Source organism: Falco biarmicus, chromosome 14 (assembly GCF_023638135.1).
Source record: "Falco biarmicus isolate bFalBia1 chromosome 14, bFalBia1.pri, whole genome shotgun sequence".
NCBI classification, from domain to species: domain Eukaryota; kingdom Metazoa; phylum Chordata; class Aves; order Falconiformes; family Falconidae; genus Falco; species Falco biarmicus.
In genome coordinates, this window is record NC_079301.1 from 11275419 (window position 1) to 11299670 (window position 24252).

Genomic DNA, 24252 nt, shown 5'->3' on the forward strand with positions numbered 1-24252 from the left:
CCCGCTCCGCCCCGGTGGGGGCGGGGCTCCGCTGCGCGTCGGCCATTGGGGCCTGCGAGCAGCCGGGGGAGGCCGCGGGGTCAGAGGGGAGGGTGGGAAGGCTTTGCGCGGTGCACACGGCGCTGGCTGTCACCTGGCGCAGGGCTGCAGGTAGGTCACGGGCGGGCGGTCCGCGGGGCCCGTCCCAGCGCCTCCCGTCCCGCCCGGTGCCGCCTACGCCGAGGGGCGGCCGCCGAGCCCCGCAGGCCCGGCCGGGTGGGAGGCGGTTGCTACGGAGACGCTCTGTGCCCTCTCCCCGCCGCGGCGGCCGGCCCTCCCCGGCCCTCCCCGCCTCCTCCCCGCCGCGGCTGGCCTGCACCTCCCCGGCCCGCCCTCCCGCTCCCCTTCTCCGCACCGCACCCCCGCCCCCTCCTCGGCCGGCCCCTTCGCCAGGCGCGGCTCCCGCAACCCGTTCCCTGTCCTCCCCTCCTTCCCCGGAGCTCCCCTCACGCTGTGCATCTGTTTTTGTCTTCCCGTTTCTGTAGATGGTACCCCAGGTAGACCTTCCCTCCCCACGCTGCGGGACAGCCCCGGCTGGTCGGTGAGCATCGTTATCCCTCAGTAGGTCGGGCGGAGCGGAGAGTGGAGTCCCGGAGGTGCTTGCCTGGGGCCAGTGCTCCGAGCAGAGTAGAGTCCAAACCCCCAAGAAGAAGCTTTAGAGTGAGTCAACATGCTCTTACAGCAGCAGACACCTCATCTGATCCCTGGCTTGTTGCAAGATGCAGACTGGGTTTTTCAGGAAAGCTCAGCTCCCTTTTAGCTCCCAGAAGGCTGCGTGCACAGGGGTGTGCGGGCAGCTGCGCGCGCTCACCGCAAGGCCAGACTGGCCAGCCTTGGTCCAGAAGCTGCGTAGCCGTGTTAGCACAACACTGTGCCCGGTTCACTGAGCCTCAGGAGCACTTTTTTTCCCTTGGTGCCTAAATGGCAGCTGAACTCTTCTAACAATCTGACCCAGTCCCCTTTTAAAATAGAAGGTAATGAAGGGTGGAGTTTGTTCAGCATGCTGAGCTCCGGCTCTGGGGATGGTCCAAGCAGCAGCTGGAGCAATTTCTTTCGTTGTTTTTGTAAAATATTTTAATGTACCCAATTTAAAAGCAAATAAATTGTCTTCACCACAAGATGCAGTCCTCCTCCTGGCCATTTTCACATTTATTCTTATACTGTATGGCTCAGAAATCCACCCAGGTCCCAGAACAGCATTAAACTTATAAGGCCCGATGCTGAGATGGACAGAATACCTGCAAACCTTGTTCCTGTCCATGGGGACTGGGCTTTAAATCTCCCCAAATCAATAACTTAAACAGCTCAGACTTCTGCAATTATGTTGATGGGAACATGAAAATCTGCGTCAAAGCATGACGCTACAATCCTGCACATTTGAGCTGATTGTTTTTTTGTTGATGTGGTGGGTTTTTTAATAGATTATGAAGCAAGCGATATAAGAAACAGGTCTTACAACTTGCTTTAAATATAAGTAAGTTTACTTCTCCTTTCACCCATGCCTTTCTCCAGACTTTTTTTATTGTTTTCTGATAAAATCTGCAAAAATAGGAATTGTATATGTTTTTCTCTTTTTAAAGTTTCAAGTGCAAATGTCTAAGCGCATGCTGTTTCAAATCTCCTGTTTCTTTTGTATGTTTTGAGTACTAAAGATCAGACCTGTCTTACTTCAAACCCAACTGATGGTTTTGTCTGACCTCAAGATTTTATTTGTGATGCTAACTGGGCACCTTTGTAACAGTCTTAGAGACTGTTGAAAAGAGCGGGCCTTTGAACTTTGGCAACTGAACTCGGAACTATGGAGTTCAGAGGAAGTTTAAAACAAATTAGCGGGGCAAAGGGTGAAAACACATGTTAACTGCTGCCCATTCTGCACGGTGTTCTCTGCATGAGACCTTGTTCTGTCGGTCCTGTATCTATCATTACTACCATGTCCATACACAATAAACACAAACGTACATGTTGTGCTTTAGTCCTCCTACCTGTAGTTCAGCAAGACTGAACCAGGTTAGTGTTTGGATAGGAGACCTTCCAGGAGAGTTTACCTGCTGTAGGAAGTAGTGTTCACTTACTGAGTGGTATTTTTCCAGTACTGAAGTCAGTCTTGAATTTTCTGGATCTGGGGATGAGCTGTAGAAATTCCAGTTTGAATGGAATAAAAGCAAATTCTTGAGCATTTTTGGTCATGATGGAGCTTTTGGCAGTTTACTGCAGAGTAGGAGAGTATCCTGGCCGAATTCCAACCTTGGTGATTACATTCAGCTGACTGAAAATGAGCAGTGGTGACTGCTGCATTTCACTGTTGGGCAAAGTGATTTCCCCACATGCGCTTAGATTTGTAAAGTGACTCAGGGTAAAGGAGAATGAAAGGGACTTACAGAAATGTCCCTTTAATCCTTATAGCTTGCTCTTGAAGGCCTTGTGAGGCTTGTCTGTTTGCTGACACATTCCTCTAAATGCCAGTGATCCAGCTGCTGGGGCATTGCTTGGAATGGCTGTACCACATCACAGGATGGTCTTCAGAACAGTGGTGCTTTTTATAATGCACATAAACCTTCCCACACATCGAGCAAGGAAACAAATAGAATAAGAGAAAAGGAAATAATACAAGGAAAAAAGTTTTCTTTGTTAGAAATTAAAATACTGTGACAGTGCTGTTCAGACTGATCTGCGGTTGGTGTTCTGTTTTCAAAAAGGTTGACAAACACTGATGTAAAATATAGAAGGAAACATGGAAGTGTATTTCCTGTTATAGATGTACCCCGATGTATAACAATATTTTTTTTCTCCCCAACTTTCCCTGCTTTAGTTTGTATCCAGATTTTCTTGCTCCTGTCTGAAATATGCCTTATAACTTTACAAGTTTTCAGAAGACCACTGTGTTTCACTGGGATAGGGATATTGCATCTGCTTCATAGCAGGAGGGTGTTATATGTATTACAGCTTAATTCTGTTCTACTTTAAACCTAGATAAAGAATGAAGACTGTCTGTACCATTTTGATTACCTCTTCTAGGGTTCAAAGAGAGAATCATTCCCCCTGGCCTTCATTTGCTAATGGCTCAGCTTGATCTAACTGGTATACAGATAAACTTGCTGTTAAACAAAAAGTCCGGTAGGAAGAACCATCTCAATGTCCAAAATTCCTTTGCCCCTGCTGGTATTGGTGGCTCTCTGTAACCATCTAAAAGCTGAACTACGCAAAGTCACGAGAGCTATTCACAAGAAGCTTGTGTGTGAATGGACAATGCTGCCATCTTCTTGAGAGATGAGACGAAGGACCCTTCACAATGACAGCTCCGCAAGTTCCAAATATGAGAGTCGTGCATACGGAGTTTCATGCTTTGTCTCCAGAGTGATCTTCGTTCTTGTTAAGCTAATTTCACCTCTTGTCACAAGTTTTGCTTTTGGGATTTAGACCATCATTAGCCACGGAACTCCTGTGTAAATCACTGTTTTCTTTCTCTTCCCCCCACCCACCCCTGCCCCCCCCGCCCCGATTTTACACAAAGACTGTTAATAGGACTGTTAGTGGAATAAGCAAAGCCAATATTCACAGGGTTTAACTTTGCACCAATAGCACCTTTTGCCCCAGAATGCCTTACAAACGCCATACAGCACGCATGTCCCAGTGCACAACTTGTCATGAGATTTCTGTTCACTTAGGCACCACCTTAGTGTTCCAAGCTGACTTTTAGGGACATTTCAGCACATAGCATCTCATACCGTAAGTCACACGCCACCCAGAGGTGCCTTTGAGGTCTGGGAGCTTTCTACGTGAATGTATTCAGAGCTAAAGAGACCATGCATGCATCCTGCGAGTTGATGCCGTCCACCTAACGGGACCATCCTGAAGTGACTGAGGGAATGGCAGAAGGAGGGCACGCAGGCGCTCCTCCTGTCCGGCTGTGGGTGCGACGCGTAGGTGTTTACTGCGATGAGCACCGCAAAACGTGGCTTGTGGCTGCGGAAGAGGCAAGTGTCCTTTGAGCTTCCCAGTGATTGTAGCTTTGCTGTTGCAGGTGCCTCTACTGAATTGCCAGTAACTGCCTGCTCTTTTTGTTACTTTCCCCCAGGAGGAAGGTATGCTGAGGGCTCGGATCCAAAGAGTTCAGGTTCCCCTGGGTGAGGCGCTGCGACCCAGCCAGCTCCCCCCATCCCGGCTGCCTCATATGTGGCAGCTGTCCCAGGGTGAGCAGTACAGGGATAGTAACTCTCGCGTTTGGGAGATAGAGCACCATCTCATGGTAAGGATGGTGGCAACAATAGACCATAGTCATGCCTGTTTGTGAAGTCATTTGAGATCCTTGAGGGACGGCAAAGGACTGTTATTTTGTTGAAGTCCATTAGCTCAGCCGCAGTAACTGTAGACGTATTGAACTTTTCCTTGTCGCTTACAGCTTGGTGGTGTTGAAGAACTGCTGCTTAAACTCGTGCCTGGTGATTAATCTGGTATGTGTAGACATTACCCCTGCTTTGTACTGTGCTCTGTTTATTCCCAGTCATTCTTTAATATGAATTTTTGTCTTTCAGGAGCAGTGGCTCTAGGAAGATGTCGTTGTATATTTTGTACAATAAATGATTCTCTCTCCACTGAAATGCAGCCACCTCTGAGGTGGAAGCAGTTAAACAACACACAGCAACATCACACAAGAGCTTAGGACAGGCAGTGAAGAGGAGTATTGTGTCCATGTGAAACATCAGGGGGAGTTCTAGGTAGGCAGAATGTAATTGCTCCAAGTGGAGTTTGGCCAGGATGCTGGAAATACTGCCCTAGCGATAGTGAAAAGTGTGGTGGGCTGGTGAATTATCAGAAATATGAAAGGCAGCACCCTCCCTAGCCCTGGGCAGGGGCAGGAGCTGAACTGTGGCTCAGAGGAAGCCAAAGGCCCACCACCGCTTTCTCTAACAGCGGTGCTTTCCTGTAGAGGTCTCCCATCCAACTGCTAGTACTACCAGTTTTTGCTTGTCTTCTGAGCTCATAGAAGATCACAGTTACAGGTCTCACAGCTGCAGAGAGTCAAATTGAGTGTCTAGGGATTTCAACAAGATGGAGCTGTCCTCCAGTCAGTTTTTTGCAGAGTGGGAGGGAGTTTCCAAGAGGCTTTCTCCTAGAACAACAACAACAACAAAAAAAAAAAAAAAAAAAAAAGCGCCTCCTGTTGTCTTTATGGGACATACATAACTAAATTGTTTAGTTGTTTTTTTAAATGCCTCTTCCAGCTGCAGTTATATGACTAACACCAAATCCTTGGTTATGTAGAGCTCACAGAGAGGAGTTTTACACACGTTTTAGTATAAGGTCTAGAAGCACAGAACAGCTAAAATTAGTCATCCATGTTGATTTGATTCTTTGTTGGAATCTTTGTGCATCTGAGTGGAAAGGAAGCATATTGATCAAAGAAAAAGGCCTGCAAGCTTAGAAACATAAAACTTGCTGTATGCATTGTCCATATGAGCATCCTTTAGCCAGACACAGAATTCTTGTGTGTGTTGGCCAGCATCTGCAAGCAGCAATAGATGTTTTCTGAACTGTCTGTGACTGAGAGGGATATTGGGAGCTCTTTAAAGCCTTGGCTTTTATGACAGTGTCTTGCCCCCCACCCCCTGAAAAGCACGTTGTTTCTACAGTAACTTTTTCCTATCATTTTAGTTCTCTGAACATGTCCCAGAAGGATCCCTGCCAGAAACAAGCCTGTGAAATACAGAAATGCTTGCAAGGTACCAAGTGTCATTTTGTCTTTTTGGTGTCTTGATTTTTGGTGGAATTTAATTCTTTTAACTTAACCCTGTTCTTTCACCTTGAGAAGGAAGAAAGCAAGCACATTGGCATCACCTGGTTGAAAAGCAAACTAAATTATAATGTCTGGTTTAAACAGAATTCCGTTGTGCTTGACTGTAAATAACGAGACACCATTAGTACAAAACGGAGTGTTTGTAGCAGTAATGTTGTGCTTATTTTCGTGTTCTCCATGCTGGTAGTGAGATCCCATGTGTAGTCTTGGGACTCCGGTGTAGGCGGGGAGAGCTAGACTTTGTAACAAGCTCTCTTACAGAGTGGGTAGTGTAGTCTTTGGACTCGGCTGTAGGCAGGAAGAGCTAGACATTGTAATGAGCTCTCTTGCAGAGTGGGTAGTGAGGGAAGTGGGTGAATTGTATGAGAAGACTGCAGCGCTTCTAGCCCCAGGAGTATTTTAAGAGCAGGTCAGGCATGCCTGTCAGGAATGGGTTGGGTATATGTGATCTGGCCTCAAGGTATGAAAGGGTCTCCCTCTGGAGACCTTTAACAGCTGGTTTTTTATTCGCCTAGCTAAACATTTATAGGGATGAGGGAGATTCTGTGATAATGCGTTTTGGGAGCCTGAGTTGGGGAGAGCAGGCTTGCTACTGGCAGAGGACTAATACTTTAAAAAAATTCCACTTGGTTCTTGGAAAAGGATTTGCCTTGTGGAATGCATAATGTAAAACACTCCTCTGTGCCAAGGCAGCTCAGCCATATGGAAAGTTCTTCCTAATTCACCTGGAGGAACCCATAGCCAGCATGCTCTGAGCTTCACTTGAGAATAACCCATGGTGTTAGTCCAGGAACAGTGAGGCAGGAGACTAGTGATGCCACAGCTGAAATTAGCCAGGCCAGTTCCACAGCAACTCATTTCTGCATTAATTTATTTGCAGACTACAAGCAGGTTAACTGAAATATATCAGGAAGGGAGGAGGAGGTCCTGCCGGGAAAGGAGAGGGGTGGCTCTGCAAGCTGCAGCAAATGTAGTAATTACAATCTGTGCAGGTAACACAACCTTGATGGCTGGGAAGGAGCATAGGAGGAAAACCATCTGGAAAAAAGTAGGGAAAAGTAGTAGTCAGTTATTGGTAGATGTCTGTCTTTCCCAGGATTGTTTTTTGGAAGCTGTGTTCAGCTCAAAGCAAAGGCTCAAACAACCCTTTCTACATGTCCCCGTTTGCCTAGAAAATACCTTTTACTGTCTCCATGGTTTGGAGCATTCTCCCATGAAGGGCTGCTTTCTCTCCCTGTAGTAACTGCACTTAAAAGCTAACGTTTGACCTTGTTTTGGTCCCATCTGTGAAATGTTCTTTTTATAACATTCATGGAGGTTATTCCAAGTGTTTTACTTGCGTACAGCTTTGATCTGAATGGTTATATGTTAGCAAAGAAGCCCTTTGACTGCTACATGCAAACTCCACTGCCCGCTGCTTCTCTAGCTACCGTTTCGGAGTGCTGCTGTTGGTCATGTGTGATTGTGCTGTGCAGTTGTCCAAGTTGCACAGATGAAGCAGCGGAATTGACAGCAAAGCAATTTTTCCCTGTAAGAATTAGTGCAATAGAGGATGTATACGGAGCCTGACAAATGGGCAGCGTCAGTGCACACAATGCGGAGGACGGAGGGCGGAAGGCAGGACCTTTGGGAGACGCTGCCTTTTAAAAGGCTGGGTTTGGAGTGGGTCATTGTTCCAAAAGATCTTGCCTGCTTCCTCTGTGAGACTGAATGCCCCCTGTAAAGCTCTTTTGTGTTTTGCTATCCATTGCATGACTAACCATTGTGCTTTTCAGGAATGCATCCCCGACAGATAGCCGGGTGTGCCTGTATGTAGCCATAGTTTTAGAAAGCAACCTGCACAGACAGAGGAACAGTTAGGAGAGCCTTGGAGCACCCATCATCTGCAGGTTATGGCACAGAGAGACTAGTTCTCCTCTCCAAGGGCCTGCCATGCCTCCTAGGCTGCCACTTTGCACAAAGCAGTAACATCACCATAACCTTTTTCTCAGGGGTTATCTCTGTGCTTGCGTTACAGGTCACTCACCAATCCAGTCAAGGAATTCATAGCCCAGTGATTAGAGCGGGCTGGCTTACTCTTTAACTGGAGGGCATTCACTGCTGCTTTCCAGCTCTCCAGTGGGTGCTGTTTGGCTCACATTGGGTTGCTGTTGCTTTAGCAGGTGGGGGGGGTGGGGGTGTGAGTGGAGCTGTGTAGTGGTTGTGTAGCTCATCCAAAGCAGAGCAAGTAGCTCTGCACACCCTGTGCTTCTACGCAGACAGGCAGGTAGTTATTAATTCAAGCCACAGGCTCAGTCTGCTCACAGGGCTTCTCTCTGAGAGCCTGGTGGCCAGCACCTGTAAAGCACAGTGGGCTTTGCCACCTCAGCTGATAGTGGCAGCTAGCAAAGCGCTAGGGCAGAAAGGATGCTGGACAAATCACCAGTGTCCTGCAGCGCCTGAACCTGGTGGTGGAGTGAAATCTCTCCGAGCCTGAAGCAAAGGCAATACGGAGAAAGTACAGAGGTGGATGTAGCTGTCACAAGCTGACAGAAGATGACACAAGTCCAGTCATCCCAGGTTGGACTAGGAGCTTGTTTAGCCCCATGTCCCAGCTCTGGCAGTGTCCAGGAGGAGAAGCCCAGGAAGGAAAGTGAGAGGAGGTCAAATAACAGTTGTGTGGCTAAAGGACCTCCTGCACTAGGGCTGGGGCCTTTGTGTGGAAGGTGGTTACGTCACTGGCTCTGTGCAGTCAGATTCAGGCACTCCTGCTAGCGGGCTGCCTGCTTCAGTCAGGCTGCAAAGGTACAGCTTGCCCACAACAGGCCTCAGGTAGGAGGTGGGCAGTCATGCTCCTCACCCCCTCCGTTTACAAACCACAATGCTGAAGGGTGCACGTGTCCCTGTTTATACCAAGTCCTCTTTGGATGCTCTTCCATTTACACCCAGCTGTAAACCTTACAGTGACACAGCAGATGGGTTGAAGACCATGGATGACAAGATCCAGCTTAAAAACACACAGGCTAAAGAAAGAACTGAAGGGCAGCAACAAGGGAAGCCTCGTTCTTACTGTAGTGAGGTGTGATGGCTACAAAACTGGGCGACTAAAGACGCTCCCGTCCACAAGAGCAAAGCTGCCTTTGCATGGCTTTAGGTAGCTGAAACTAAAGAAAGATTTTTGTAGAGCAGAGAAAGCGATGAAATGCTTGTAAGCAGCTCTTGCTTTTCAGAGATACACGCTGCCCAGCAGCTGAAGGGCTGGGCTGGATGTGTCACCTACGGGGACAAAACCTGTTCCCCTCTGCAGACTTGGTGTCTCCTTTTTGTTTTCCAGTGAACAACTACATGGAGTCTAAGTGTGAAGCCATGCTTCAGGAAATGCGGAAGTGCTGTGCCTGGTACCCCAAGGGCAGATCCATCTGTTGTTCAGGGTTTGAGAAAGAAGAAAGGGAGAGAGAAAAGTTTAAGGCGACTTCAGAAGGAATTCCCCAACCACCTCAGTAACACAATGCAGCTCCAGCAGGTGCCGGAGCACAGACTCACCTGCAGAGCTCGTGTGTGTTTTTTCAAGCCTTTCTTAGACTTTCAGGAAAGCCAGATTGCTCCTAGAACACACCATCCGGCACACCAAAAAGTATAATGCAGTACCAACAGATGGCCTGGTTACAGACTATTTTCAGTACCAAAATATCATGTACTTTGTCTTTGCATTGCAACTGTGTCTGTGAAAAGTCAACTTGATGTTTTTAGAATGCTTACCTTACTCTAATCCATCCTTGCTCTCAAAACGGAGAACTGGAACCAAGTTTTTCTGGCTTCTGGAGCAAGAGGTACAGGAAATGAGCTCAGAAGAGTGAGTGAATTTAAGCGTGACACATGAAACAAGCCCATCTTGACACAGCAAAGGTATTGCTGCCATTGTGCAGTAGTTCCAGACAACATTTGCCTGTCCAGTGGTTCAAGCTCAAGAATGGGAATCAGGTCTGGGGGTTGTTCCTAGGTCTTGCATAGATCATGAGTGACTACAAGTCACTTTGCCTAAGTGCCTCACTTTCCCACTGGACAGTCTTTTGGTTACTTTGTATTTGAATTGCCTACACGCTGCTATTTGCATGACAAAGATGTTACAGGAACATTATTTCAGGGATTACTACAGGAATAGGATGTTTTTTAAAAAAGCAATATTCATTTGAAAGATCTGACTGTTGATACAAAATTTATAAATTTATGTATAATTGAACACCTTTAAGCAATATGTTATGAACCCAGCGTAGTCCATCCTGCTGGTACCCAGAGGCCTGTCACAAAGCCCTGGGCTAGATCCAAGGAACTGATTTAGGTGCTGCTTACTGAACAAGCAGTTGTAGCACTTGCTTTCAACGTGGCATTCCAGATTCACTCACAAGCCGGCTGTGTCTGGACCCCAGGGAGAGATGGCTTTTCAGAAGCTCTCACTCATGCAGCAGAATTTCCTGTGACCTGTAGGAAGAGCTTGGTAGACAGGTTCCTGCATCACCCTTCAGAGCTGCCTAAGTCTCTCTGTCCCCTGTAGCAGGAGTCCAGGCACCCAAGTATCAGACTTCAAACCCACTAGGCTCCTAACTCTGTCATTAGATCTAGCCGTAAAGGACTTTTGTGCTGTGATCAAGTACAACTTATGAAATACAGCTTCTATAAACAGACCACTGTAGTCTAGGCACAATAGTTGAGTGTATTGAAGCCTAGAAGAGCAAACCATCTGTATTCACTGCTCTGAAATACCATGATACAAAATAAATGACTGGAACAAATTGTAGTCTCAGTTTGGTTGTTTATTGAGAATACAACATAGCTGCAAGCTGGGCAGCTTGGCTGCCATTCAGTCCCAAGCTACATGTGATACCACGTTTAAAATAGAAGCTGCTTGATTATTTTTGTAACTGGGACTCAAGATCAGAATAATTCAGGGCTAGCCTTCCCCTCCACCCCCCAAAAATAACCTTAAGACAAAATAGGGGGTTTAATATTTCTGAAGTAAGGGAAAGTGATGACAATGTGAAGCAGCTCAAACACTTGGCAAGGAGCTCATTCTTCCCTTTTGCCCTGTCTGAGCAGAGGCAGCGGAAAGTCACTAACAGATGATAAAAAAGAACTATTTACATTTCTGTTGTGCCTATTAAAAAGAAAAGCCTCGCCTCCATGCCCATTTCTAGTCAGGTGGAGCAAACTTGCTCAGCAGGGAGGCTCTAAAGCCAGCCTGACAACAGAATCGCCCCCTGCCCCAGAACCACCCCACCTATTGGGAACATAGGTGCCAGGATCATCAAGGAGAGGGATTAAGGCAGCCCACGGTTACCTGCAGAGAAAGAAGGCTGGTGGTGGCCTCACGGTGTCATTTAGGTTGGAAAAGACCTTTAAGCTCACCAGGTCCAACCATTAACCCAGCACTGCCAAGTCCATCACCAAACCATGTCCTTAAGCACCACATCTGCATGTCTTTGAAATACCTGCAGGGACAGTGACTCCACCACTTCCCTGGGCAGCCTGTTCCAATGCTTGACCACCCTTTCCGTAAAGAAATTTTTCCTAATACCCAATCTAAACTTCCCCTGGTGCAACTTGAGGCCATTTTTTCTTGTCCTATTGCTTGTTACTTGCGAGAAGAGACCAACACCCACATCGCTGCAACTTTCTTTCAGGTAGTTGTAGAGAGTAACAAGGTGCCCCCTGAGCCTCCTTTTCTCCGGGCTAAACACCCCCAGATCCCCCAGCTACTCCCCATCAGACTTGTGCTCCAGACCGTTCCCCAGCCCCGTTGCCCCTCTCTGGACACACTCCAGCACCTCAGTGTCTTTTTTGTAGCGAGGGGCCCAAAATTGAACACAGGATTCCAAGTGCCACCTCACCAGTGCCGAGTACAGGAAGACCATCACTTCCCTTGTCCTGCTGGCCACACTGTTTCTGATCCAAGCCGGGATGCTATGGGTCGTCTTGGCCACCTGGGCACACACCTAGGTTCATGCTACTGGAGTGGTGGTAGCTGCTCCTGTGAGTCAAACGCAACACACAGGGTAAGACATAACCACGCGGGTTCCCAAGAAGTTAATAGACCTCACACAAAAGCTATTTAGAGCAAAACTGTTTAATAAAAATATCACTTCAACAAGCATTTACATACAATATATAAAAACACTTTAAAAGCCTAGTGTGTTTTAAATCTTGTCATACTAGAACAGATGCCAGAAGTTGTTGAAACGAGACCAAAAGGAGCAGGGATGGGGAAGGGGGGGGTAACACCTCATCCCGGTACCTGCAACAATGAAAATGCATACCCACAGAGGTTGATTCAGCATCAAAGCTTCCAGTGTGGGCCCACAGCATCAAAAGTTGCCAGCCACCAGCCCAACAGTGGCACAGCAGAAAGATTTGCTAGATCCTGATGTCCTTGTCCATTTCCTGCCTGCATTCATATCAAACTCAATGTAAATTTGTCACTTACTGCCCCTTCCAGCAGCAACTGAGGCGCTTTAGCTCCCTCTCTGGCCCATTTCTCTCCATAGCAGCAAGTCGGGACCCTGCGGAGCAGAACCCAGGACACCCTTCCCTGGGGCTGGGCAGAAATAGTGACTTATTTGAGCCTGAAAAAAATCCCTAAGGTCTGTTAATGATTTATTTTGAACTTTGTCTTTGGAGAAAGCTTTGTGGAGATTAGTGCATCTCAGAAGAAGTTGTGTTAGGCAACACACCAGGCAGAGAGGCAGCAACGCTGTTTTCCTACAGGAAGAAATATCCTGCAATACAAATGTATCAATTCATGCACTTTCAGTCTTGCAGGGTTACTACCAAAAAAAAAAATATCCCAAAACCACCACCACCACCTGTCACTCCCAAACACCAATACAGTGAAGACCTATTGCTGGATCACATCACTCCTGCAGTCCTGGATGGCTTTTAGGAAGACCACCATTAAAACTACGTGAGCCCAGCGGCTCCATCGTTCTCCTTGGCCACGGATGGCAGGACAGGCACAAATATAAGTTCTGTTTCCTGGTCACCTGCAGCCTCTTTTCAGATCCCAAAGGTGAGAAAACTTCAGCTACATCAATGTGTGGCTACACTGACGCTTCAATCGACAGAGCTGAAACAAAATAAACAGTGGCAAGTGCTCATCCCAAAACCTCTGGTAGAAAACCCCACCGCTCCAGCTCTTCCAGCAGCCCTCGGGGGAAGATCCCCATTTCTAGCCGTACTGAGAGCAGCAGCAGATGATCAGAAAGGCATTACCCAGCACTGCAGATGGGGTGCAGCCACTGAAGCAGGTGCTGCGTCCCAGTCAGCTGTGCGTGTCGTTGCTCCTGAGCAGTTTCCCACTGAAGGATGGGCTGACTCCCACATAAAAAAAACATTCTTGGCAAGAACTCCTACATGTACCTGCTGGGGGACATCACTGCATCATCATGCAAGTCCCCACACTCTAGAAAGTGGTAATGCCAGCCCAGCACAGCCAATGCAGAACACCTCTAAGGGACTTTTTGTTTTCTTTTTTGTAATATTCTCTTGTAGGTTAAGAGTTCTGCTCTGCACACAGCTGTACTGGGACAGACTGTTCAAAAGCAGCTGAGCTCTGCATCTGGGCTGCCTCACCACCTGCAGGAAAAGAGCCACGGAATTAAGCAAGCAGCATTTTTTGTGGAAATGGTAAATACAAGGAGGGAACATAACCAAGGCAGAAAGTACGGAAATGAGCCACTCCCACAAGATCACAACCCGGTTTTCCCAACAGTTTTGTCATTTCAGTTGCTTGCAGAGGCCAGGGAGATGGAGTCTGTGCTCTGCAGGGGCAGGTAAAGGACTGCAGTCCAGATCTGACATCCTCCCCTGCCACCATTCCAGCAGAGCTGGCAACAGGGACCCTAGATCAGTACAACGTATCCTAACCAGGGATGCATTTCCTGACTACAATCCCATCCCACACGTTACAGCTCTTAGAGCGTCACCAACACCAAAGTGGCCAGAGAAGGTCATGGTAGACCTAGAAACACCAGTCTGAGGCCCAAGGTGATTTACAGTATGTGGCGCAGCTGAAATGCACACCAGAGCCAGCTAGCCTGACAGACAGGTCACGCACTCTGGAAGCCCGCCCACCACAAGAGAGCATCTCAGCACATTCCAAAGGCTGAGCAGTCGGCTAGCAAGCCAGAGAGGTGCTCTACAGGGCAGGAAGCTTGGTGACTTTCAGAACACATGATGAGGAAAAGGCCTGGAGAGTCACCCACAGTGCTCAGTTTCCATCAGAAATGCCAGTGCCGCAGTTCCAGTAAGGGTTATAAATAACAGCAGACAAGAAGCCAAACAGCCATCTACGTGCAATGCAATTGCAGCGGTAGGGCAGGAAAAACCCCAGCACCGCATAGAGCATGAACTTGCTCCTTATCCACCTGCCCTGGACACAGCCCAGGCTGTCCCCTGACACTTCTGCATCCTCCCCAGAACAGCCAAGCACGTTTTGGATTGACCACACCATCTCTTGCAGAAGGAAGAACAGGCATTCCAGGTACCAGGGCAGAAGAAGTGCAAGCTAAATTGCAGTGAACAGCTGACAGTTGTTGTACACACATACTGGCAGACAAATGTACATGTAAGAGCCCTGAGCACCTGGGAAGAAGCGCATTTAAGAGATTTCTCTGCCACTACATGTTTATAAGGCTACAGTTTATCAGAAAATTTAGGACTGGGCATATCTGGCAGGGAAAGGAATCACAATGATACACCAGGAGTCATAAGCTTTCAGACTGATCCCAGCACCCCAACAGCCCAGCCAGAGGAAAAGGTTGGAAATCAGAAGCAGTGTTGTAAGAAATAAGGGCTGGAACCTGTGAGAAAGGACTGAGCCTATTGGCAACATCCTTTGACTTCGAAGTGAGAGAGAACAGCAGTAGAGGAGGGCAAGGGAGACTGGGCACGAAGGGAGAGTTGAGCGCAGTTTCTAGGACACCATTCCAAGCAGGAATCCTCCAGCAAACCCTCCAGTCAGGATAACATTCTTCTTCAGAAATATGATCACCTAAGGAAGGGAAGAGAAGAGCCAACAGTGTTCAACAACAATAGATCACTCACACACCCTCCCCGTAACAAGACATCCCTCAGACTGTTCTCCAAGGTGGCTGATGCTTGGAGAGAGACCACTGTCCAGGTCTGGGAAAGTATCCTACTCAACGACCTCGCCTCCCTAATTTCCCCACTGTGTGTACAGCTCCTGAACTGGTCCAGTCCCAGTGCAGCTCAGATCCTCAGAGAACTACATGCTCCAGGGCTCTCTCACAATCAGCACAGTCTGACAGAAGGGGCTGCTGACTGTGCATGCCAGACCAGGGTACAGCAGAGTCCAGGGTAACTAGGCCCCCTGCTACCAGATCTGCTTAGCTATCCTTATCAGACTGAAGAGACACTTCTCCCCCCACTGCAGCACATTTTCTTCCCATCCCAAGGAATTTGCAGCAACACACTGTGAGCTGGTGTCATGCCTAGAAGCCGCCTTGGCTGTCTCACATATGCACAGACAGAATCATAGAATCGTTTAGGTTGGAAAAGACCTTTAAGCTCATCAGGTCCAACCATTAACCCAGCACTGCCAAGTCCATCACCAAACCATGTCCTTAAGCACCACATCTGCATGTCTTTGAAATACCTGCAGGGACAGTGACTCCACCACTTCCCTGGGCAGCCTGTTCCAATGCTTGACCACCCTTTCCGTAAAGAAATTTTTCCTAATACCCAATCTGAACTTCCCCTGGTGCAACTTGAGGCCATTTTTTCTTGTCCTATCGCTTGTTACTTGCGAGAAGAGACCAACACCCACATCGCTGCAACTTTCTTTCAGGTAGTTGTAGAGAGTAACAAGGTGCCCCCTGAGCCTCCTTTTCTCCGGGCTCAACACCCCCAGATCCCCCAGCTACTCCCCATCAGACTTGTGCTCCAGACCGTTCCCCAGCCCCGTTGCCCCTCTCTGGACACACTCCAGCACCTCAGTGTCTTTTTTGTAGCGAGGGGCCCAAAATTGAACACAGGATTCCACGTGCCACCTCACCAGTGCCAAGTACAGGAAGACCATCACTTCCCTTGTCCTGCTGGCCACACTGTTTCTGATCCAAGCCGGGATGCTGTTGGCCTCCTGGGCCACCTGGGCACACTGCCAGCTCATATACAGCCAGTTATCGACCAATACGCCCAGGTCCTTTCCCACTGGGCAGCTTTCCAGCTACTCTTCTCCAAGCCTGCAGCGCTGCCTGGGGCTGCTGTGCCCCACGGGCAGGGCCCGGCACGGAGCCGGGTTGAACCTCACACAGCCGGCCTGGGCCCCTCGCCCGGCCTGCCCAGACCCCCGGCAGGGCCTCCTGCCCCCCCGCAGGGCAGCACTGCCCCAGCCTGGTGTCCTCCGCAGACCGGCTGGGGGTGCGCTCGGTGCCCTCATCCAGGTCATTGATAAAGATATCAAACAGGGCCGGCCCCAGTTCTGAGCCCCGGGGAACACCACCTGTGACCGGCTGGATTTAACTCCATTTACTACCACCCTCTGGGCTCAGTCATCCCGCCGTTTTTTTACCAGTGAGGAGTACACCTGTCCAAGCCATGAGTAGCCAGTTTCTCCAAGAGAACACTGTGGGAAATGGTGTCAAAGGCTTTACTAAAGTCTAGGCAGACAACATCCACAGCCTTTGCCATCTCTCCAGTCTTGCTGTCATGCAAGCATTCCTTCCTTGTATTTGCACAATAGAAGATCCGTAAGAGTCCAGGAGTAAATCCTGTCTCCTGCTGTCCCTCCAGCTAAGCACCTGCACACGCCCTGGGAGAGTTGTCTCACCTCATCCACTCTGCTTTTCACTTCTGGAGACATTTTGTTACCACTGCTGTGAAATTTCAGCTGCTGCTTGGCTTTGTTCACGTCCCGTTCTACTAGCTTCCAGTCCACTTTGATGTATCCCGTGTGGTTTGCAATCTAGAGTTTTGAGGGGTGGAAAGAAAGTTCCTGGAGTAAAGTCCTGCATGACCATGGCTAAATAGACCCCCTTCCCGACCTACCTTCCCTGACCACAGCCACTGGTCCAGTGGGCTGAGAGGATGAGCACACTAGCTTAAAAACTGGACAAAGGACCACCCCTGTAGCTGTATTAACTGTCCTGCAACATCTGTCTCCCACAGTAATCCCCTAACAGCAGGGAACACGTTGGAGCTTAGCCTGTTTCAGCCTCTATTCTCTAATATATTAAAGTTGGCATCACCTCCCACTCACAACTGCCATGTATATTGCTGGGACTCTCTGCAGCATTCCTGCTGCTGTGGGTGGACACAGCTATTAATAGCCTGTTCCTCTCTAAATATTTTATCTGGTCAGGATGATTCAGCTGTGAAACTCTCCCTGCTGAGAGCATGCTTCTGGCTTTCAGCAGAACAAACAGAGACAGAAGAGTGGGGAGAACGAGTTACACACAAGACAACACCTGAAAAGCAAACAAGACTGCTGGGCAAGGCCTGAGAGCTGTTCTGCCTCCTGCAGGATGTACCTGCTAGACGTCTACAACTGAGCAGCTCCCCTCAGTGCCAAGGTTCTTGCAAACCAGGAGAAATGGCTGAGGAGAGAGATCTCAGTTCTTCTTCGCTTTCCCAGTGCTCTCCCCTATCCATGCTGACCTGACTCCTCAAGTAGCCAGGTTGACAGAAAGCATATTATAGACACGGACAAATCCCTCTTGACATCCAGGGCTGTTCCTACAGGGACATCATCTCTACAGGCATAGGACTCAGTACCCAGTTCTGACCAGACAGTCCTGCAGTAGCTGAAGGCTGCCTCCTGCTTTACTCTGGTACCCCTGCAATAACAGCCCCCACGTACCTTTGGCCTGGCCTTTGTTAGCAGACCCTAAGCGGAGAGAACCTTTTGGCAATCCTTAAGTTTACACACACTGACCCTATTTTGCTGCTGCATCTATGCACCCTGGGGAACACACACCCTTGACATCCACAGCCACACAAGGCTCCTGGCAGAGCGGGGAACTGGCCCCACACGTCCCAGCAGGTAATGATCACTAGACAGCCCTTCGTCCCCCACAGCACAGTTCTCTGAAAAGCTTGCCCGCTGTTCATACACACCTGAAGTAGGAAAAAGCCACCTCCCACTGCTGTCGCTGCCAGCTTTCCAACTTTCTGGAAGATGAATCCAGTACACCTACAAATCAACAAGGATCCAGTCAGGAGAACGAGATGCCAAACACACACTCCTCAGCATGCTTCCCACAGGCAAGGCTGCCTTTGACAGTAATTACCCAAGACTTGGAGACAGCCTGACGAACAGCAGAAGAAACCCACATGCAACCAGAGAGAAAGAACCTGCACTCAGCCAAAAATGACACTTTATAGCTTTTTACTTCTCACTATCACATTTCAGCCTTTTGCAGTTTTGATTCTTATCTCTTCAATGTCAATCTTCTCCCAAAAGAATAATGGGAAACTCATGATTTCACCAAAAGCAACAAGTGATTTTAGTTTTTTTTTAAAAAAAACCCAACTGATATCATCTCTGAAGGGAAATTAGGCAGCACATCTGCTGCTGCTTCATGATAGCGCACAGGGAGCAGATCACAAGGCAAGCCTCTTGGTTCCCCAAACTTTTCCTTCTTGTTTCTCAGAAGAGAAACACTGAAACAAGCAGACAAGGGTGGTCTAAAGCTACACTGGTCTCCAAATTGGGTTACATGCTCTCAATGTGAAAGACATCATTGCAGCCACCAGAACTCAAGCAAGCGCCAGGCCATTGCTCAGTCATGCAGAAAAGGGCTAGTGTATTGTACCTCCCAAACCAGACTTTACTTTGACCACAGTTTCCTTATCCACATGGCAAAACAACACAGCAACTTGCTTTTACCCATTTCTGAATACATACACATAGTGAAGATACGAGAGAGGTGGACAGCTCGTATTTCTATCAGAAAATGAAGGTCCGTCATACACTTTTAAATGGTCACACCTGTGCCAGATGAAGATGACTGGCACAGCAAGAAGCAAAGCAATGTGATTACACCGAGTTTTCAGCTCAAACAACGCTGCTCTGGGAATGAAGTTGCAAATAAAGCCACAGGCCACCAGCTCCAAGCTGGTGCTTGCTACAAGTGACACAAAACCCCAGGAACCATATCCACAGGTGCAGCAAGCCACCTCCACGGAGGGCTTTTGTGCAGACTTCTAAAGCACATCCATCTCCAGGGAGGAAGGTATCCTTGTTCCAAGAGACTCTATTTGCCTGTCCTATAATCAACACTACCACTTTACACCAGAAGTTAGAAGAGAATTATCTTACCTCAAAAATTAAAGACTGATGCCATTTTTTTTCCCTAGCAGATAGTCTTAGTTCTAACAGTTCCAGTTTAGTGACAGCTTTTAAGACTTCCCACAGTTCAGCAGACCACACCAGGGCACAGTGGGACGAGCAAGCTGGACACCTGCCTCCTCTGAAAGATTGCCAGATGATCACCCTGCACCTGTCAGCATGTTCCCGAAAGCCTGGCTAGTGCCTACAGGCATCCTGCCCGCCACGAGCAACAGCAACCCCAGCACATCTTACCATCCCGTGACCCCTCCGATCACCAGCTGTGTGGCCACATTGTACTTCTCAGCGCTCGACCCCGAGCTGGGGGCGAAGACCTTGCGCCACCAGGGCCGGTTCTTGGTGTACTCCGCCAGGTCCAGCACGTTCAACAAGTCCTCCTTCGCACCTGCGGGCACCCGGAGAGGCTCAGTGCCGGGCCTGCTCGCCCCCCGCCCCCCGACAGCCGCCCCGGGCCTCCCCAGGGACACGGAACCCACCAAGCCACCCAGCCCACGGGGCCTGGCGCCCGCTGCCCCTGCGCCTTTGGGAACCCTCAGGCCCCACGCCCTCCCCCCTCGGGCCTCGGATCCCCCCCGGACCACAGACCCCCTCGGACCCCGTCCCCGGGACGCCCACCCCCCTCGGTGCTCGCGGAAGGGCGCGGGCCGAGCAACCGTGTCCCGGGAGCCGCCCCCAGAGCGCCCTGCGGGCCCTCAGGCGGCGCCGAGCCCCGGTACCGGCCGCCGCGCCCTGTCAATGGAAACGCTCCCTGCCGGGGAGGCCGAGCTGGGACCGCCAGGGACCCGCCGCCGGGGGCGGGGGGGAATGGGAGGACCCCCGCCGCCATGCCCGCCCGGCCCGGCCCGGCCCGGCCCACCTCCGCCCGGCCCCGCCATGGCGCCACAGGGCTCCGCTCGCCGCCGCCGCTACGTGACCGCGCCCCGGCGCGTCACCGAGCTGAGGGACGCGGCCGGCACGCGGCGCCGTGGGGCGGGGCCGCGCAGGCGCGTGGGGCGCAGCGGCCGCGAGCGCGCGGGGCGGGGTCGCCGTGGCACCGGCTGCGCCGCCGGTCGCGTCCGTCCGAGCGCCCCGCGGGGGGGACCGTCGCCTCTGTCACTGCCGCGGCGCGGCCCGCTCGGCCCCCCGCCGCTGTCCCCCAGGGCAGGGTCCCGCGGTGCCCAGGGCGGGGGCAGAGGCCGCTCCCCGGGTGTCTTAGCGCCCGCGGCCGCTCGCTGCCTCCGCCACGGCGGCTCTTGCCCGGCTGCGAGCGGCCGCGGCGGCGCCTCTTGCCGGTCGCTACCGCCCCGGCCGGGCCGGGCCGGGCCGCCGGGGCCTCGCCCGCCGGGGGTCACGCAGGCGAGCGGGGCCGGTGGGGGGCGCGGCCCGGGGCTCGGGTGGGAAGCGGGGCGGAGGGGCTGCGGCCGGCGCCCCCCCGGCTGTGCCCTGCGGCGCCCCCGAGCTGGGCTGGGCAGCGCGGCGGGGACACGGTGTGCTGCCGCCTCCGCCAGCCTCCCGCGTCTGGGCCGGTAGGCGCTTGAGCTGCTGCAGAACAAGAGCCACCTGCTTCCCACCTGGGGACGTGGCTGCTCAGGGAGTGGCAAAGCTGGGAAACCTGAGATACAACAGGTTAAAAAAAATAGAATTAATAATAATAAAAATAAAATTATTTATATAGATATATAGAAGATCCTCCTGGAGAGATTGTAAGCAAAGGAGGAGCAGGCTTGACCCTCCTGTGGGGCTAACTAAACCAGTGCATGAGTGGGAGCAGGTGATGGGTGGTGGAACAGGCAACGTTCTGGGAACCAGGGCAGCACTGCGCGATGGCCAGGACATCCCTCACAAACAGCCCGGTGGCCAGGACATCCCTCACAAACAAACAGCCCGGCAGCTCCTTCCCCCTGGCAGGCAGGCGGGACGTGTCGGCAGCCGCAGCAGCACCGCATGTGTTTCCTGCGCTGCCCTGATTAGGGGGAACTGGCTGGAGTGGTGTGTGCGCAACCTGCCAAAGTGGCGGGACAGCACTTCCCCAGGGACCGAGGCGTGATGTCTTGCACACAGTCACCCCGTGGGGGCTGGGGGCTGCTGCCCACAGCAGGTTTGGGCTTTGGGACTCAGCCTTCTGAGGTGCCGAGGGCCAGGCAAGGCACAGCTGGAGGGACGGGTGCCGTGGGGGTGCAGGGGGAGAGAAGCCGGGTGTCCAGCCCAGCGCCCAGCCTTCAGCCCCAGGGACCCTGTAAACAGGATGCTCCAAAGGGCTTTTGCTTTCATAACCACCCAGAGAAGGAAAGTGCACTCCACAAGGGTTTATTTACCCTCTGGCAACTGGAAAGCTGCATTTGCTTTCCTGGGCAGCTGAAGCCCTGCAACATTGCTCAGGATCAGAGCTCCCTCTGCCCCCGCCATGCTCCTGGAGAGCCTCGGTCCTCCTGTCTCCAGCAGATCAAAGGGCAGCTCCTGCAGGTGCAGCGTGGTCACCCTTTGGTGACCCAGTAATCAGATGTAGCTGTTAGTGAGACTGTCGGACAGATCCTACATCGACTACTGAGCAGCCAAGAGCACCATGTCTCTGCTGGGTCTCCACCTTGGCTCTAGGTAGGACTGGCAGTGAGCAGAGCAGCTTCCCCTGGGAAAAGAAGATGGGGTGGCTGGGGGGGATGCCTGATGGGGAGGAATGGCTGGGGGCAAGTAGGTGCCTGGCAGTAGTGTTTCATCTCGGAAATCCCATCCAAACACTGGGGTCTCCTGCAAGTCCGGTATGCGGTGGGCTCCCATCCCCATGCAGCACATGTCTCTGGTTTTACCTTCCTGCCCTGGGCAAAGGGCTGCCCCTGTAACCCTGGGGCCAGGCACAGTTCCTCTTGTGTCTTCTCCCCAGTGCCAGCTGGGGTATCCCCTGCACATGTGGTCCCAGGGGCACCCCTGGCCTGAGCATCTGCAGCATGGCTCCATCTTTCCCAGCGCACCTGCACCATCACCTGGGGCAGGCACTCGCCTGCCTTCCACAGTGGGGAAGGAACTGGGCTGACAGGGGGGCTGGAGGGGCTGGCAAGCTGGGGGCTCCTGTGCAATGGGGTCAGGCCCAGTTTGGTACAGAGGGTGGCACAGGGGCTGGCAGCGCAGCAGCAGAGCCCAGCACTAGCACTTCAGCCGCTGGGGTTCCCTGCAAGGCACTTGCCTGGCAAGCAGCCCTGTTCAACTCAGAAAACACAGGCACAAAAACCCATTCCCCATCTCAAAGGCTTCCCCTACCCCCAGCACCACCACTGCCTCCCAGCATGTGCCGCCCGGGCTAAGCCGCAGCTTGCCAGCCCATGTCGGCTTCCAGCAGCTGTGCACGGCCAGGGCGAGCAGTACCAGGAAATAACAGTCAGCAAAACCGTGTCCCCTTGGCAAGTCCCCATCTGCAGAGCTCCCAGAAATGCTCTGTAAATGGACCCAAAATGCCCCTCCGGGCGCCTCAGCAAGGCACCGTACCTGGCCATCTCCACCAGATGCCAGGGTCCCTCGTCGATATGAAACGTGCCCCCAGTGCGCAGGGACCTGCAGGGCTGCAGTATCCTGGGGCTCCCAAGCTGCTACTCCGGTGGCTCAGCGTGATGTGGCTGCGATGCTGCTGGCCTTGTGGCCCCGGTTCCACAGCACTCTGCCAAGGCCACCACCGTGTTGCTGCCTTTAGTACAGCGAAAGCGACGTCTGAATTCCCCTTCCCCCAGCTGGGACATCCGTGCTGGTGTCATGCAGCTGCGCAGGGACAGCCCCAGCTTGGTGGCTGGTCGGGGACGTGCTGCAGCTTGCAGAAAGGAAATTTGCAGCTCAGCTCTGTCAAAGCAAGAGTGCGGGGATTTTCAGCGGGGTTTCTTTCTGCCACTGTCTCTCACTCTTTTCTCATTTTCTGGAAATGAAACAAACTCAGACTCCAGCCCTTTATGTTACTCAATATCTATAGGTGGGGGCGACCGCCCTTGTTCTCTCCCCACCAGCTGCTATGGGGGACTTTTCAGCGCAGGCTGGCTCTCCCCCATTTTCAAGCCACAAAGGAAAGGCTTGAAGCCAGGGACTGCTCGAGGGGCAGCTGGGATTTCTGCCAGCTGGGTTTAGGGAACAGGAAGGCAGGCTGAGTAGCCTGGCATCAGGCACAGCACTGAGCTGAGAGTGGCAGTGAGCCCCCAGCTGCCCCTCGAGCGGTCCCTGCTGCTGAGAAGCCCTGATTTTGGCAGTGAATGGATGCAACCAGCCTGGAGCACAGCAAATGATACCAAGTGGCTGCTCAGGTGATACAGGCACTCGCTTTCTGACTTGCTACCGCCTTGCAGGTGACCATGGGCAAGTCCTGCTGCTCCTTGCAGCGGTTTCCTGAGCTGTAAAAAGGTAAATAACAATTCCTGGATGCACCATAATCTCTTCATTTGACTTCCCTGTTTTCTGCCCCTTTGGCCAAGATCCTGGCCCATCATCCCTGACAATCCCTCAATCTTGTGAGTCTGCACCCTCTCCTGTTGCTGCCTGGCCAGCAGCCACCCCTGCCAGCCCTGAAGCCTGGGCTGGGCACGTGGGGACAAGCTGAATGCAGTGCAGGGACACCCATGGGTAGTAGCTGCAGCAACTTCCTCAGGCTCAGAGCTCTGCCCCAGTGCCAGGCACAGACCGGGACTGGGGGCCAGCTGGGTGGAGGGCTTCAGGCTGCGGAGGAGCTTGCTACAGCTCCCTGCATCCAGTTCTTCTTGGCAACAATTGAGAGAGAAGTTTTCTGAGACAATGCTATTCCCATGGAGTGCCATTAAATTCTGGTGTTAAATTTATCCCCTTTTCTGGCTTGCCAAGGAGTTCTGATGGTGTGAGGATGCCAGGGTCGAGCAGTACTGACTGTTGTGGGGATGAGTAAGGCAGGGCACTACCATGACCCTTCCCCATGGCCCCAAGCACAGCACCTGTGAAGGAGAGATGCTTCTTGGATGGTGCAGGGGAAGCTTTGCTGAACATGAGCAGCCCTGGGGTCTTGGGTCTTATTCCAGAATTTTTGCAGCAGCCAGAGTGTCTCAGGAGATGAGCTAGGCACAGTGCATGGCAGACAGCAAAAAAAATGAGACACCCCTTGGGA

General features: G+C 51.5%; 2 protein-coding genes across 10 annotated transcripts; one reads left to right on the forward strand and one right to left on the reverse strand.

Annotated features, from left to right (window-relative positions):
* Positions 1–2: 2 nt before the first annotated feature.
* On the forward strand, positions 3–10602 carry LOC130158672 (cx9C motif-containing protein 4-like). Of its 9 annotated transcripts, none has more exons than XR_008825439.1 (7): positions 62–150; positions 525–699; positions 3010–4013; positions 4115–4285; positions 4439–4490; positions 5692–5759; positions 9147–9253. XR_008825439.1 is itself a non-coding variant. In XM_056359537.1 (6 exons), exons 3-5 carry the CDS (start codon positions 3906–3908, stop codon positions 4484–4486), a joined length of 327 nt encoding a protein of 108 aa, XP_056215512.1. In that variant the 5' UTR covers positions 62–150; positions 525–699; positions 3055–3905; the 3' UTR covers positions 4487–4490; positions 9147–9253. The 9 variants fall into 9 exon arrangements, 3 of the variants coding, with proteins under 3 accessions (XP_056215513.1, XP_056215512.1, XP_056215511.1); XR_008825438.1 differs by having other exon boundaries at positions 3055–4013; XR_008825440.1 differs by having other exon boundaries at positions 76–150; positions 525–580; positions 3055–4013.
* Positions 10603–11917: 1315 nt separating this feature from the next.
* FUNDC2 (FUN14 domain containing 2) lies at positions 11918–20172 on the reverse strand. Its single transcript, XM_056359535.1, has 5 exons — positions 20029–20172; positions 19407–19557; positions 17939–18014; positions 16653–16787; positions 11918–14855 (listed from the first exon to the last, which is right to left on the reverse strand). The coding sequence occupies exons 1-5, from the start codon at positions 20045–20047 to the stop codon at positions 14778–14780; spliced, it is 459 nt and encodes a 152-aa protein (XP_056215510.1). The 5' UTR covers positions 20048–20172; the 3' UTR covers positions 11918–14777.
* Between the last annotated feature and the right edge of the window lie 4080 nt (positions 20173–24252).

What these genes read in the sequence shown, in the direction of transcription:
- LOC130158672 (XM_056359537.1), top strand. Translation starts at nt 3,906, where the DNA reads ATGGCAGAAGGAGGGCACGCAGGCGCTCCTCCTGTCCGGCTGTGGGTG. An exon ending in GGCTTGTGGCTGCGGAAGAG is followed by an intron (nt 4,014 to 4,114) that starts GCAAGTGTCCTT and finishes ACTTTCCCCCAG; the next exon opens with GAGGAAGGTATGCTGAGGGC. An exon ending in AGATAGAGCACCATCTCATG is followed by an intron (nt 4,286 to 4,438) that starts GTAAGGATGGTG and finishes TGTCGCTTACAG; the next exon opens with CTTGGTGGTGTTGAAGAACT.
- FUNDC2 (XM_056359535.1), bottom strand. An exon ending in ATCGGAGGGGTCACGGGATG is followed by an intron (nt 18,015 to 19,406) that starts GTAAGATGTGCT and finishes GTTGATTTGTAG; the next exon opens with GTGTACTGGATTCATCTTCC. An exon ending in TGAAAAGCAGAGTGGATGAG is followed by an intron (nt 14,856 to 16,652) that starts GTGAGACAACTC and finishes TCCCTTCCTTAG; the next exon opens with GTGATCATATTTCTGAAGAA.